The sequence below is a fragment of the Sesamum indicum genome, linkage group LG6 (assembly GCF_026168435.1).
Source record: "Sesamum indicum cultivar Baizhima isolate 11 linkage group LG6, ASM2616843v1, whole genome shotgun sequence".
In the NCBI taxonomy this organism is placed as follows: Eukaryota; Viridiplantae; Streptophyta; class Magnoliopsida; order Lamiales; family Pedaliaceae; genus Sesamum; species Sesamum indicum.
This window is the reverse complement of record NC_142662.1, coordinates 21,218,406-21,235,467: the sequence shown is the minus strand read 5'-3', so window position 1 is coordinate 21,235,467 and position 17,062 is coordinate 21,218,406. Positions and strand designations below refer to the sequence as shown.

General features: G+C 31.4%; 1 protein-coding gene across 1 annotated transcript; it reads left to right on the top strand.

Annotated features, from left to right (window-relative positions):
• Positions 1-10,093: 10,093 nt before the first annotated feature.
• On the top strand, positions 10,094-12,000 carry LOC105163906 (CBL-interacting serine/threonine-protein kinase 11). The gene has a single exon (XM_011082432.3). The coding sequence runs from the start codon at positions 10,310-10,312 to the stop codon at positions 11,693-11,695; it is 1,386 nt and encodes a 461-aa protein (XP_011080734.1). The 5' UTR covers positions 10,094-10,309; the 3' UTR covers positions 11,696-12,000.
• The last annotated feature ends 5,062 nt before the right edge of the window (positions 12,001-17,062 follow it).

Genomic DNA, 17,062 nt, shown 5'->3' with positions numbered 1-17,062 from the left:
ACCCCTCCCCTCCTTTTCTTTTTGAATTTGAAGAGCCAAGGGTATATTTGTAATTTTATATAAAAAGTATTTTAAAAAAGACCCCACTTATTTTTTAACCCTCCCAAATCTACTACATCTTTGTTTTTTTGTCATTATCTGGTACATCTTTTTTAAGTATTGGTAATTGTGCAATTGCAGTTGGGTTTTTCAATGTGGGCTCATGTAAAATCCATTAAATTACCATGAGTTCTTATTAATTTTGATATAATTATAAATATTTTTTTATTACTTAAAATATAATAATACTCTTTATATATTAATGATTGTTCAATGACTAATTTAATTAATTAATTATCGTCGGGTTTTTATTTATTTTTTTGCTCAAATTGATCAAAATGCCATTGTAAAATGTGTATTAATTTTTCTTGCAATTTTTCTCCCATTAAAGGGTCCGCTCCCCCCATCATTTGGATTACCGCATACCTCCTACGGATGCCTTGACTGTTAGCTGATTTTTCGCTTGCAATTCTTACTTTTAGAGGGACCTAACAAAGGTAATCTCGACCATCATATGCAAATTGAAGTAGTCTGATTTAATGCTATTTTTGTGGACTAAGCGCGCAATTTTTGTTTTGAAAATTTTAATTGTTTTCCATCCCCTCATCCAATTTTTGTATACATCTTTTATATTTCTAAGAAAAAATATACCAAGGGCAAATGTTACAATTGCAAATTTTCATCTAATAATTGCATAATTTCAAATCATAATTTTTCAAACAACTAAAACTCATTATATTTACCCCTATATTACTACAACTAATTATATATACATACAATGTAGTTTTGGCCAAACTTTTTGAATAATTGATTAACAAAAGGTGGAGCGTTATCTTGTCTTTCGAATGACTGAGTTGTCTCTCAGACAAGTGAATGTCTCTGGTACAACGTGTCATCTCATGAATTCTCCATCGGCTATAGGGACTTGCAATTGTTTGCCTTGAGTATTCTAGTTTTTTAGCAAGTTCTTGCAAAATGCTCTTTATTTCAGCTATGAGTCCGGTCAAGGGTTTGGAACTGAAAGACATTGGGGCACAACAGTTTATACTCAAGTTCAACCATGTCATTGACAAGAAGATGGCTGTGGAGGACTACCCTTGCTCATGTTAGATAAATATTTTGATCCTTAATTTAGTGACAGTGGATGAGAACCTGAAGAAGGTGGACCTTAATTGATGGGCTTTCCATGTCCACGTATGGAGAAAAGATTGGCCAATGTGGAAAGAAACAATTCAAGCAGCTGAACTCGCTTTCAGAACGGGAAGTATTTGGACCTGTAGTCCAAAAACTTAAAGGTGTTATTCCTGTTGGATATAAGTGGGTGTTTCTTAAAAAAGAAATGAGAAAAATAAAATTATAAGATATAAAGCACGATTAGATGTATAAAATTTCTCCTAAAACCCTAGAATTGATTACTAGGAGACATATGCAACCGTTATGGGTACAATTACTTTTAGATTCTTGATCAAATTAGTGGTTGTACAAAGATTGAAAATGCGGTCTGATGAGGGAAGAATAACAAAATGATCGATTTACCCTTAATGAAGGGTAAAAATGATATTTCCCACTATTAAGTCAAACATAGTTTTGTAAAAGGCAAGGAGGGATTTCAGCCGCGGGAATGACGGAACAGATCGCGGATCTTTAGCTTCCGCGCGATCTAAGCGCATGATCAGCGTCTGATTGAAGGCTCAAGGCTCATGATCTTGCCACGTGTAGCCTGGCATGGCAAGTTCAGATCCTATAAATATGCGGAAAACAGACCAATAGAGGTAATTGAGTTTTTGAGAACAATCTAACTTTTATTGATTACATATTTTTCGACCCACAATCTAACTTGAGTGTCGGAGTACCTACATCAAGGGCCGACCCGACTAGCTTAACGTATTTTCTGATCCATAGGAATTCCTTGAGATCAGGAACAAGGCGCGATTACAATTTATACGCATATCACCAATTTTGTGCCCAATCACGGTCGATGGATGTAGTTCCTGCATACTTGTACAGATCGCTAGACATATATTTATATAGAAGTCCCAGAAGGGCTCAAGATGTCTGAAGCCTATAATAATAAACTCAGAAGTGTTTATTCTATTAAATTAGATAGGTCTTTATATAGATTAAAGTAATTTGGTCGCATGTTGTATAATCATCCGAGTGAATACCTTCTTAAAGAGAAATATGAAAACAATAAGATTTGCCCACTTATTTTTATAAGAAATCATCAATCGGGTTTGCTATAGTTGCACTGCATGTTAATATTTAAATTTTATTGGGACTCCAATAGAGCTCACCAAAATTGCAAGTGGTCTTAAAGACCTTGGAAATATCAAGTTTTGTCTTGAATTACAAATTGAACATGTGTCACAAGGTATTTTTTATTCACCAATTAACTTATACGTAGAAAGTCTTGAAGCATTTACACATGGATTATGTTTACCCTTTGAGTACCCCTATGGTTGTTCGATCACTTGATTTGAAAAATGATCTCTTATTGTCCTCTTGAAGAAGATAAAACATTTTTTTTCCTGAAGTACCATATCTAAATGCTATAGGAGCACTTATGTATCTTATAAATTATTCAAGACCTGATATATCTTTTGTTGTTAACTTAGTAGCAAGTTATAGTTCCAATCCTACTCGGTGACGTTGAAACGGGATCAAACATGTTCTTCATTATCTACTTGGAACAATTGATATGGGATTGTTCTATTCATAGGGATCAAGTTCTCAACTAATTGGATATATAGACACATGGTATCTCTTTGATCCAGATAAAGTAAAATCAAATACTAGTTATCTATTTACATGTGGCAGTACTGGAATCTCATGGAGATTTATTAAACAAATTTTGGTAACTTCATCTTCAAATATTCGGAAATTATTGTAATTCATGGTAGCAACTAGAGCATGTATTCGTTGAGACCAATTATCAGACAAATCAAAGAAAAGTGTGGATTACTAATTGAAGATGGTCCAATAGTACTTTATGAAGGCAATGGTGCGTACATCACTCAAATACGAAGAGTTTAAATTAAAGAAGATAGGACGAAGTACATTTCACCAAAGTTCTCTTATACACATGAGCTCCAGAAGAAATTTGAAATCAATGTCAAGTAGATTAGGTCAAGTGAAAATTTGGCGAATTTACTTACCAATATTTTACCTGCAACAATGTTTTAAGAAAATCATCCATAACATCGGAATGCATCGTGAAAAGAACATCAAATGAGAATGCTTATACTTTTGAGAGGGAGATAGATACATATTGTACTCTTTTCCTTCGCCTAGATTTATTCTCATTGGGTTTTTCCGTTGCAATACACTTTTACTTAATAAACTAGTATATATATATATATATTAGTTTATTGAATATATAAAGTATTAATGATGTCATCAGTATACTGTTACTTAATAGACTATTATAAATAGTAGACATATGGTGTTGTTGAATATAAGAAAAAACCGAGCGGTATATTGATCTGGTACGTACGGATAGATCAATTCAATTCTTTGAAGCAGAAGGAGGCGAAAGAAAGGCTTAGTTGACAGTAACGGGTTCAGCAGTTGTCCCATCCCTCCTCCGAAACCATGCAAGTGAAAGCAAAAGGCAAAAGTCAAGAAGCGGGGTTAAGAGCTTGATTTAATAGAGCAGATGATTTGAATGAAAGTCGAGAGCAAGGGGAAGTTTCTCGATCTTATGGATAGGATGAAAGAAAGGTTCTTTCAAGGTTGGTTCCGTAAATCCCAGGTTTAAATATTTCTCTTTATTTTATAACATGGATATAGATTATATAATAGTTAATTTTATATTATTCTAAATAAATAATTATATATCAAATATATCCCTAAATCATGATATATCTATTAATTTAATAAAGATTCATAAATCTTTCAAATTATACAACATATAATAATAAACATAGAGTGTATAATTAGATTAAAAATTAACACATATTTTTTTTAAAATATAGATATATTTTTCTGTTAATATTCTATTTTTAAGATAAATAAACGTTAATTATATTCTTCTTGAATAAAAAAAATATATTAATTAAATATCAATAGTTTTTGGTATAAATTTTATATACAAATATAATATAATGTATTAGATGTTTAAAAATATTTAATACATTATAATATTCATGTTAATTTATATTAAAAAACTTCTAGATATATATGATATAGAGCATGGCTGAGCTGAATTACAGTACAAGTTGTCGTAGTTCAATTAAAGAAAACAATTACATTGTGTTTGGATTTGTAGTTTAAGTGTTTTGTTTTGTGTTTTGAAAATAGAAAGAGTAAAATAGAGATAAATAAATATGTGTTGAAAATAGATGATATGTTTGGATTTGTGTTTTGTGATAATTTAAAATATTTTAAAATAAGTGGTATAGGTTTGATGTTGGGATTTGAGAGACAAATATCACTGTTCATTGTCAAATCATATCCTTTTATATATTTTTTATATATAAATATTATATGTTTAATGTTGTATTTTTTAGAGATAAAAATGACTGTTTATTGTCAAATCATGTCTCTTTTATATTATATATAAGTGTATATATATATATTATATATATAAAAAATTAAAAAATAAAAACACACACAGATAAAGTGTAAAAACATAAAAATAAACATTAAGTGTATTTTATCTTGTATTGAAAAAAGCGAAAACATAAAACTAAACAAAGTCTTATTTTTTAAAGTGCATTAATTAATATATTTATGATATATATATATATATATATACATACGTGTATCCATGTCTCATTATATCGTCGTAACTAGACGTATATTTAACATCAACGTATAAATTAGGCATATGTACAATAAGTTAATCGAGTTTAATTAGTCCAATTCAGGGTGGATTTGTGTCCGAAGATTAAAACCTAAAATCGATCCCATCCACACATCACAATCAACGCACCAACTGTGGGGCACCACACTTAGGACAGATCCTCAGGAATTCAACAAGGATATTTCTTTCTTTACCTCATGAGGATCCATTCAATATTGTGTATAAATGTATACCATTTTCATCAAATATCCAAAAATAGTAATATTTGGTGATTTTCTTTTTTGTCATATGCTATGTTTCTCGTGAAAAAATTAATTAGACACAAACAATTGATCGCTCAAATTTAAATATATATATATATATATATAAGTGATCAATATTTATGGACATTGATTGAGAATAGTCGAATGACCTTAAGCTAATAGATGTAATCCCATTGACATCAATAACAAAAATATATTTTAAAAACAACATTATTTTTCATTTAAATTCAAATCTTTCGACTAAAAATCATTCGAATGCATGTGCTAGTCAAGTAAATCTCAATAATAAAACTTAAAAAATAAAAAAATAAATAAAAAATCAAAGTTGACTAATTGGTATATTATACATTTAAAAGAATTTCAGAATAGTAAAGAGAAATTTCATTGGTCACCGACCAATCACCGCCGGCTGCCACCCTCCAATTAAAAACAAAAATTACAAAAAAAAAAAACACAACAAACAAGTCAGACACGTTTAGTAATTAGAAAATAGTGTATGGGACTATCTATTATGCATATATAAATACTCTTAAAAATAATTTTATACGTACAATTAAATATTTCTTGAGTACGAATGCGAAGGACGGTATTGAATACGTATACTACACATTTTTGCAGTATTAAGAATTAAGAGGAAAACAAAAAAGGAATTAATATTTTGGATATTGATTATATATGAAAATAAGAATATAAGACTTGAATACGAGTGGATGCTTTTTTTTTAAATCTTGAAAAGTTTTGGGCTAAATTTACAAATAAAAGAAAATTTTAAAATATTCCAACTTAATTTGCTCAGACCGTGGTTTAATTTTTAGTCTTCCATAATATATATTTAATTGATAAAAATATAAAATAATATCGAATATTTGAATTGTATATATTTTGAATTCTTTAATCTTTCATAATGTATTTTGCTATTTTCTTATTGATGGAGGAAAATTAAAGTCACTGAACACTACAATAAAGTTGCTCAATAGCTACGGAAAAAAAATCAACGTCCAGCTGATTAGCAAGTAAAATTTTTATTTACTTACTAATAAATTCAGCAACGAAAGATACTTGCTAACGAATTACATTCAGAATATATATTTTATAATGTAGATTAGCAACGTGACGAAATCTGTTAAATTTGATGTAAGAGTTAACAGAAGGATAAAAACTGCAAAAAAAAGTTCAAATTTGATGACAAAATTGCAATCATAAATTGCTTAAGAACCAAAATCGCATAAGTGGTTACGCTTGAGAACAAAAAATGCATTTATCCCTATGAACTCCTAATATTTTATCTTAGATCGTATAAGTTTGAGAATATTGTATTTTTTTTATCTTATAAATTAAGGCCTGTACGTATTTACCCACGAACAAAAATCTCAAATTCACATGCGACTAACACATGTGAGGTTTTAGAGATAAAATTAGTTGGTTCAAAAAGGTCAATCGTTATATATGAGGAATTAGGGATAGCTACGGTTTCCTCTTCTAAAATTTAGTGCAATTATATGTAGATTTTTTGTGATTTGAAAAATTATATTTAGCACTCATGATGTTTGCTTCTATCTAATAAATAAGTCCATCCATAAGTTAAAATTTTACCGAATTTGCATATATTAATAAAAATATTGGAAAAAGATATATATTTACCCCTGATTGACTTATTATTGATTTATTGTAGATCAAATAATTTTTTTTATGATCGAATTACCGTTGTACATCTTCACTCGTTAATGCATGTGAGAAAGGATATCTTCGCTGTTATGAGGGTAGTTTAGTCGAAAAAAATTATTTGACTTGCAATAAGTCGATTGAGGGTAAATATCAATTTTTATTCAAATTTTTTTTGCTAATATCAGCTAATTCGGTGAATTTTGACTAATATATGGGTTTATTTGTTAGACGAAAGCAAACCTCAGGATTGCTAGATGTAATTTTTCAAACTACAGAGATTTTATGTGTAGTTATCCCTTATATGTATATAATCAAATCAAATTCATACCCTAAAAGACAAAATAAAGATAAAACAACGAGAAATTGGGTTTGGAATGTCTTCGCAGACATAAAACCTTCTATCCGGGTTTAAATTCGTTCATGAAGTCATAAGACAAACCTCGTTCCCACAAAAGCATAAAATGACAACTTTATTTGCTCCACTTGATCTACTTCAAAAACATTACTTTTTCTTGCAACTGACGACTATATTTCGGAAGAAGAGAGGAAGCACATTTTTATGCCCTAATTTACTTTCAGCATCTAATTTTTCTTCCAACATATGGTATATTCTCGCCCAAGACCCTCACACGCACGAGTCATGTGTTCCTATTAAAAATTTAATAAATGAGATCAAAAACGTATCGGCCCTAACTTATAAAATAAAAAATATAATTTTTTCTATAAGCTTAATTTTTTTAAAAAAAATTAACAAATACTTGTAATAAACACGTCCTTTAGTCTTTTCCCAATTTTGGAATGTAATTATCAGCCTCCTTCCTCAGCTTTTATATAAAAATTTCAAATAAAATATAAATAAAACATCCTACTATAGATAAAAAAAACAAAAGAAGGGTGACTAATTAGTTGATTATACATAAAAATAAAAGAAGAAATTAAGTAGAGAGAATTGTACGGGCCGGCCAAAGAGCAGCAACTCAGCCCAGCGCCGCCCCCACCCGCCACCGCCCTCGAATAAAAATCCAACCCATCAAATTAAATTTAAATTGAAAAAAAAAAAAGTCAAAGAGACCGGCTTCATACACGTCATGTTTGGCAAGAATCATGATTCATGAGTTGGAATTGGTGGAAGAATCCGACCCACGTGCATTGTACTGGGTCGGGTCGGGTTAAACCGAGTCAAAACGTACACACATTCCCGATGCTTTTAACATTTCAAAACTAAATAAATAAAAGATTTTTTTTCCTCAAAATAATTGTTGGCCCTCTTTTAACCTCTCACGTAGAGTTGATGGAATCATTTAATTCCAAATAATTATTTTAAAGAAAAATAATGATTTTTGGGGGGTAATTATTTAAATAGGAATAATTGCACCGTGTTTTTTTTATAAAATTTGGTGTAGTTACACATATACTTATCGTAATTTAAAAAATTACATCTAATACCCTTGAAACTTACTTCTATCTAACAAATAAGTCCATCTCTTAGTAGAAATTAATCGAATTTGCTGATAGTAACAAAAGAATCAGAAAAAAAAATTCATTTATCTCCTATTCACTTATTACTGATTTATAGTGTCAAATAAATTTTTTTATAGCCAAATTATCCTCATACATCTTCACGCATTAATATATTAAGGAGATATATTTTCACCGGTCGAAGGATAATTTAATTCAGAAAAAAATTATTTGACCTACAATAAGTTAATAATAAATTAATCGATGGTAAAATTAATTTGTATTTAGTTTTTTTTTAATATCAGCAAATACAGTAAATTTAGCGGATATGGAAACTTATTTATTAGATAGAAGTAAACCTAGGGATGCTAGATGTAACTTTTCAAACTACAGGAGGTTGACGTTGTAATTACATCAAATCTCAGGGGATGGAAGTGTAATTATCCTAAGTAATAAGTCAATCGAGAATAAAATACAAAGTTTTATTCAATTTTTTATTAATCAACAAATTTTATGAACTTTAATGAAAAGAAAATTATTTATTAAACAAAAATAAACACCAAATAAATTATAATTTATTTTAACTTATAAAAAAATTACGTATAAATATATAAAAAATAATAAATTGATCACATTTCCCCAGATTTTCCCAACCGTATGTCATAAATGGGACATGAGGACCTACCCAAGAATAGCAGTTGGTCAGCTGCCAAAAGTGAAGATGCGTCTTCTTATCCCGCCACGTTTCCCCCTCAACATAGGCTGCCACAAACCTAAATCAGTTGTACATCTTCTACACCTTTCAACCTAACTTCTTATTTTTATGTAGAAGCGGTGTACGTGGCACAGTGTAAAACATTTCAAAATATTTTTAAATAATAAATAGAAAATAATTATATTTACAATCTCATATATTACTATTCATACTTTTTGAAAAATGATAAAAATCATTCGTGCAGTCTACAAAATTTCAAAAACTTACAATAACTATATAAATAATTTAATATTTATATAAGTAACACATATTTAAATATTTTAATATTTCAATGCTTAAAAGATGCCATATACATTTATGAATAGATAGTAAATTTTTAATAATATAATTGCCTCATAGTTATAAAATTATGATGGTATTATTTTAAAAGAAATATATTTATCTTAATATTTTAAAAATATTAATCGTATCTATCGGGCCTAATCCCACGGATCGTGAGTCTGGGGCAAATTCAAGTACAAGTTAAAAATTTTTTTGACAGGGCGGGTCTTGATTTTTGCAAACCCATCCAAGACTTGCACTGTTACTATCTCTAAAAAAATCGAAAAGAAAAATGACATTGCTTATTAGAACAACCTCGTTGTCGATATTAAATTTCATATAAATATCGATAATATTATAAATCATTATCAAATAATTGAATAGTAAGATAGTAATTACAAAATAAAAAAATAAAATTAAACCTCATACAAAATATCCGATTCTTTTTCAAAATAATAATAAAGTTCTCATTAGAAATTTTCACTAATTTAGCAATAATATTTTTTACTATCCCTCTTCTAAATTTGAATAGTGAAATAAAAATAATGGATAGTTTTGAAATCTAATTTAAGTGGCATAATTCTTAATCATGAGCTGAGTCCACCAATATATGAATAATAAATTAATTTAATATTAATTATTAATTAATTATATATATCTAATATTAATAAAAAAACTAACATAGAAATTTATAATATAATTATAAGCGATTTCATCGAAAAAACAAATGTATTTTGAAGTTGACGCGTTTATTTTCAACATGACGAGCAGTAATCATAATACAGACAACAGCAGTATAAAATTGGACAACCCATTTTCAGGAATCTTCGTTCAACCCCAATAATAGTTCTAAATTCTTGAATTTTCTTTAAATCTCAACCACTCCCCACAAATAACCCAAAATAAAAACAAACAATTACTCGTACGTAATTACTATTATTGGCTGCAGAACCTTTAGCTAAATTTCAATCCTTTCTCCGACCATTTCTTTTTGTTTTTCTTGTCTAATTCTTGCTTGTTTGTGGGTCTCTGGATCGTCCGCCGATGTTGGAGATGGAAGAGGCGTCGAGTTCCCACCGCCCCTCTCCGCCGCCGGCCGCTTCCGCGTCGGCCATGGTCCTCTCGCCGGAGAATGCTTTGTTTAACAAGTACGAGATTGGAAAACTTCTGGGCTGCGGCGCGTTTGCGAAAGTGTATCACGCTAGAAACGTCGCCACCGGCCAGAGCGTCGCTGTTAAGGTCATTAACAAGAGCAGGCTCAACAACAACGCGAATCTCATGGCGAATATCAAGCGCGAGATCTCTATTATGAGTCGCCTGAGCCACCCTCATATCGTCAGGCTTTTCGAAGTTCTTGCCACCAAGAGGAAGATCTATTTCATTTTGGAGTTTGTCAAAGGTGGGGAATTGTTTGCTAAAGTGGCCAAAGGCCGGTTTAGCGAAGATCTGGGCCGGAAGTACTTCCAGCAGCTCATTTCTGCCGTGAGTTACTGCCATCTCCGCGGCGTCTACCACCGGGATCTGAAGCCGGAAAATCTTTTGCTGGACGAAAGTGGGGATCTGAAGGTCTCCGATTTCGGGCTCAGCGCGTTGACGGATCAGGTCCGGGCTGACGGGCTTTTGCACACGCTTTGCGGCACTCCGGCTTACGTGGCGCCGGAGATTCTCGCTAAGAAAGGCTATGACGGCTCGAAGATCGACGTGTGGTCGTGCGGCGTCGTCCTGTTCGTGCTCACAGCTGGGTATTTGCCCTTCAACGACCCGAATCTGATGAATATGTATAAGAAGATCTACAAAGGCGAGTTCCGGTGTCCCAAGTGGATGTCGCCGGATCTGAAGCGGTTTCTGACCCGGCTCCTGGACACAAACCCGGAAACCAGAATCACTATTGATGAAATTAAGCGCGACGCCTGGTTCAGAAAGGGCTACCGAGAGATCATATCTCGAGAAAACGAAGATCTCGGCGATATTCTGAAGGAAGAAGAGAAAAAACTGCAGGATCTGAACGCGTTTGACATCATTTCCTTCTCTCGCGGGCTGGACCTCTCCGGGCTGCTCGACGAAAAGTTCAAAGCGGTGGAGGATGTGGACCGGCTGACGGCGGAGGAGTCGCCGGTGAGAGTTATTGAGAAGGTGGAGGAAGTGGTGAAGGCGGAGAACGGCGGATTGCAGCTGAGGAGGACGAAGGAATGCGGGGTGGAACTGGAGGGCCAGAATGGTAATTTCGCAGTCGCATTGGAGGTTTACCGGCTGACAGAAAGGTTGGTGGTGGTGGAGGTGAAAAGGAAAGCAGGCGACACCAAAGACTTCTCCGAGTTGTGGAAGGACAAAATTAGGCCTGCAATTCTGCATCAACCTCAGCTGCAGGTTTCCAGTCTCCAGGATTCCAGTTCTGGGGTATCCTCGTCTTCTTACTCTGTTTCATGTTGATTGTTGAAAGCAAAAATCTTTCCCCCATGATCATTACAATATATGTTTGTGTGTATAATACTATTAATTCCTATCTTTAAAATGTTAATAAGATACGCATAGGTTGTAATAATCCTAGAATGTAGGAATAGGGAAATAAGATTACAGGCCCGGGATTTTCAGAACATCAGCCCGGATTGTATATGTGCATTGTGACGCAGACGACGTTGAGAGGAGTGGATAATCACTTCGGACAATGGTTCACCGGTGTGGATTTTTTACCTTTTGTTGATTCGAATGCAGTTGCCATTTCGTGTTTTCGTGTACATTTTCTTGCTCGGTTCGTTCGTAATGTTTCTTTGTCTGCCAACCGAATGTCTGCATCTACCTTGTAAGACATCTGCATTTGGTCTTGTAGATGGGACACTTGATATTGAATACGCTAGGTAGGTCGTTAGCTGAGGGATATGTAGCTACCAGTCATGCATCCAATTCACAGAGCACTGAATGCAGTATGAATTTAACCCTACATCCGGTTCAGGGACGGATATGTTTTGTTGTATTGTTCTCCCAGAACTCGACGTTGGGTGCTAATAGAAAAATTCTTATGTGCACGGGCTTGAAAAGAAGCAAACTGCATTATTTTGTGTCGTTCGCTGTTCTTACAGCCGACGATGGCTTATAAGGATTAGTTTGATTCAGTATCATGCGTTTATTTACCGCATTGGAGTGATTTGAAGCTAAACATGGCTTCCTGTCTCGGCGAAGATTGTTTGAAACTGTTTAGGGTTCTTACAGTTGGAGTTGATTTCATGTCCATCTTCTTCCCAAACATGGCTTTATGTCTGCGGGCAGTTCAATTAGGGTTTGTTTGAGGTAGTTTAAATGGGGCTGTCTGTCAATGGGTTCAAAACGTTGTGTTCTGCTACTAGTTATTAGGCCTTGTTTGGTTTTGTCTTTATTCTCAATGATCAAATATCATTACCTTCGTGTAAGTTTTTGTTCTTGTACGAGGATTTGTATGAAGAATGAGAATATAGGAGTGTTTTTATGATAGAATGAAAATGCATTTGTATTAGGATGTTCTACGACAAATTTTTGAGATGATTATACTCTCATTCTTCGATGTTTGGTGGTATTACGTGTAAATTTCTTGTGGTTTAGAAAATTACATCTAGTACTTCGGGAGTTTGCTTTGGTCTAACGAATAGGTCCGACTGATAGTTAATATTTACTAAACTAAAACTAAATGAAAATTTAAATATACTCTTGATTGACTTATTGCATGTTAAATAAATTTTTTCTCACTAAACTATCCTTGTAACGATGAACACATACCTCCTTACATGCATTAATGTGTTGAAATATATAAGTATAATTTGATCATAAAAATATTTATTTGACCTGCAACAGATCAGTAGTAAGTCAATCAGGAGTAAATATGAGTTTTTATCCCTATATTTTTGTTAATAACATTATATTTCATGAATGTTAACTAGTGACGGGTTATTTATTAAACAAAAACAAACCTCAAAATTACTAGATGTAATTTTTTAAACTACAAAGAGTATATATATATAATTACATCAAAATTTTTTGAAAGAAAAATATAATTATCCCTAATTTGTTATATGGAAAGGACGTGATATATATTTAATACAAATTTGTAATAAAATGATGTGATAGAATGAAGTTTCTAGAATTTAGAGTCAAATTCCAAAAAGAAAGTCTAACCAAAGATATGACGATTTGAAATAGTATAGATTTGAATTTATAAAAAAAAAAAAAAAACAGTATGGATTTGGAAATTGACATTTAAAAACAAAATAAAACAAGGCATTTTTACTTTTTCTCCATTTATTATTCCTAATCAAATATAAAAATTTATCGAATAATAAAAAAAATAAAATATATATTTTTACTTTTATTTTGTTTTTGTATATATTCGTTTTTCCAACTGAACCAAATAAACTTTTAATAATTTATATGTTTCAAAAGTACTCTGAAAAAATGAAAGATTATTTGAGGAACATTTTATTATTATTCAAAACCATTCAAAATATAAATACTTTTTTGATTAAAAAAAACAACAAAACCAAACACTTTATTTTTATTTTTTTATTAAACATTTTTTGAATCTTTATTTTTGATTATTTTATAAATTATTTAAATGAGTAATATTATTATACTCCACTACTTCTCTTGTCCTACCAAACAGCTGTAATGAGGCATGAGGACAGCCGTCTATCCCATTTTATGCTGTCTGTCTCTCTCTCTGTCGCTCTTCAGACCAAACCATGTTCACTATTTATTAAATCATCACTAACCATCAATAATTAGCCTATCATTGCTTCTGTTTTTCATCTCGTCTCCATAAATAAATAAATAAACGAAATAAGTTTCGTGGAGATTAAAGCTGTCATATGAGTCGAGTCGGTTTGATTTTAAGCTCGATTTGAGCTCGAAAAATTTGGGCTGGCTCGACTCAAGCTCAATTCTTTCTGTTCATCAGCTCGCAAGCCGGCTGTCGAGCTTTTTTTATTTTTTTTTATTTTTATTTATAGAATTTTTATATATTTAATTTCATATTCAATATTTTATCAATTTTATACTCAAAATTGACCATATATTATAATTATTAATCAATATCATACATTTTATTTTGAATAATAATAAATTATGATACTTTTATTTATACATTTAATCTCTATATAAAAATAAATTTAATCAACAACTTAATAAATTATAATATCTTTTTTTTAAAGGAAAAATTGCATAAAACCCCCTGTGTTATGAAACTCGACAAAAAACTCCCCGTGTTATTTTTATATGCAAAAAAAAACCTCTATAATTATAAATGTTTCTCACTTGCCCAATTCTATCTCTGCCATCTAACGGAGTTAATTTTTTGCTTAAGTCCCCGTTATGCCCTTATTACTTATTATCGCAGTTAAAAAATAAAAAAAGGGTGAATGCTTGATTTTCTTTCTTGAGATGCCGAAGTTGGGAGAAGAGGGGAAGACGACGACATACAGGTTAGCGCTTGCAATTTTTAGTTAAATCTTTCAAAATTCTCCATTATTTGCACAAGTTTAATTGTTTTAGCCTTAAGATCGAGTTTTGTGAAGCTATTAATTGGGAAGATGAAGTAAAAATTAGGATTTGTGAATTAGAATTTCTGAAATAATTTTAGCCAGTTAGAAAAGACAATGATCTGAAGAACTCTATGATTTTTTCACGGGCAGTTTGGCTAAGTTCCAACTGATTTTACGGACGTTATAATCTTCGTGATTTTCTTTGATAATGAAATATCAGGTTACTGTTGCGTAGTTGCAATAAACATGTGATATGTTCACCTCGTTGGCATTATTTGTAGACTCCCTTTTCACTATCACCGCAATGCCACATTCATGGGAGAAATTTGTAGTTGAATGAGTGAATATTAACCATACATTTATACAAATAAAGACTCTCAGAGGCATCCACTGTAGATAACATGAAAATGTTGTTGGGAATGTGCTAATTTGACACGAAATGTCGAACAATTATACACTCATCATCAGAAAATATCAGCCATGATTTGTGGTGGAAGGGTATTTACTATTTCCAATTTAAGTAGCATTTGTTGTTGTTACAATGTCATAATTTGATTGATCTAGCATAAATATAGGCAGTTTAATAAAAAAATCATAGAGTTCTATTGGGAACTATAATAAAAAATCATAGAGTTCTACTGGGAACAGTAAAAAATAATCAGAGAATTCTACATAAGTAAATGTATGTGTAGGGTCAGTTTTATTATTTGAAATTCTATATTGCGTGTTCGTCCAACTATAAGAAGATGCATCTGGCTAGAATGAGCTTGTTTCTTGTATATATCAGTTCAATGAAGTGGGAGGTAAGCCTGTGGATCTAACCTCCCTGTTGATTAGTTAGTCGGGCTCGTGGCTAGATAGGCTGAGGTGCCTTGCTCGTGGGCATCACGTATATATTAAATGACATCACAAGACAAAAAATTTGAATAAAAGATATTCAATTTGAGATTCACACCAAATTTGTATTAGCCTTTTCCTCTTCCACGGGACATACACTAATATGATGGCTGAATGTATATAATCTTTTTTTTATATATATAAAATACATATTATCACCTTTAAATACATAACACATGAAAATCAAATAAAATAAAAAATAAAATAAAATTTAAAATAGAAAATTCAATCCGAACATAAGCCTTTTGCATAGTGGAGAGAACTGAAATAGAATGTGGTTGACAATATGCAATTTGAATTGGGGATCCAAACATCAAAATCACCCGAAATCAGCCAAACAAAGGTAATAAAATTCAAAGCCATTACGCACCGACCTCTTCCTCATGAGTAATAGTGGTTGCGGGGCGTGGACTTTTTGAGCGCACAGTTCTTTCTTTGCCAACCTCTCCCCCTCAATCTCAATTATATACACAAATAGGTTAATCATTCACAACTTAATCAAAATTATTTTATTATAGTTTTCTTGTTAAATTTTCATGTTATACTTTACATATAAAATGGGTTTAATGTATTTATTCTTTGTGACATTATAAATAAATAGTTTTTTTTTGTAATAAGAAAAAATAATTTGTTCTATGTGCTTTTTAAAATAAGGAATAATTACATTTACATTTCTTGACCTATGCTCTATTTACGCAGATCATTCCTGTATTTTGTATAATTATTAAAACTATCCATGATAGCCAAAAAATAAGGACAATTTGTGTAATGATGCTAACATTTTTGGAGGATATGTGTTGTCAAATTTTGAAAAAGTAAGGGGTAGTTTATATAAGTGATAATGATATTTTCGTAGGTGTATGTGTAATTATTTAAAAGATAGGGGTAGTTTGTACAAACAGGCCACAGATCAAGTGGTGTAAAAGTAATTATCCCTTAAAACAAAGTGATTTATCTCCTTATCTAAGGAGGTAGGGAGGTAAATTATTTTATTTTAAAAAATACAAAGGCGTAAAAATTATTGTATTTTATACAAAACATAGGATACCAAATTGCTATTTTTTTTTTATCTTGGAAGGTAATTTGCTCATTTTCAATATCACAGAAATTACTTGCATTTTTCTCCGTACAAAACTATATGTACATATGTGATATTTTTTTCGTTTCAACATATAACATGTATATATAAATATAATGTAAGACGCAATAAAACATTGTTTGAATCTCCTCTATAAAACCATTATACGCATTTCATATTATATCTCATGTATACACAATACTCATAAAATATATAAATACTGTATATTTTATACACCTGACATGTATATATAAAAATAATACTTGAGACGTTAAACAAAACCCATTTTCAGTTTCCACACACAATTTCATGGCCAAC

What these genes read in the sequence shown, in the direction of transcription:
- LOC105163906 (XM_011082432.3), top strand. Translation starts at nt 10,310, where the DNA reads ATGTTGGAGATGGAAGAGGCGTCGAGTTCCCACCGCCCCTCTCCGCCG.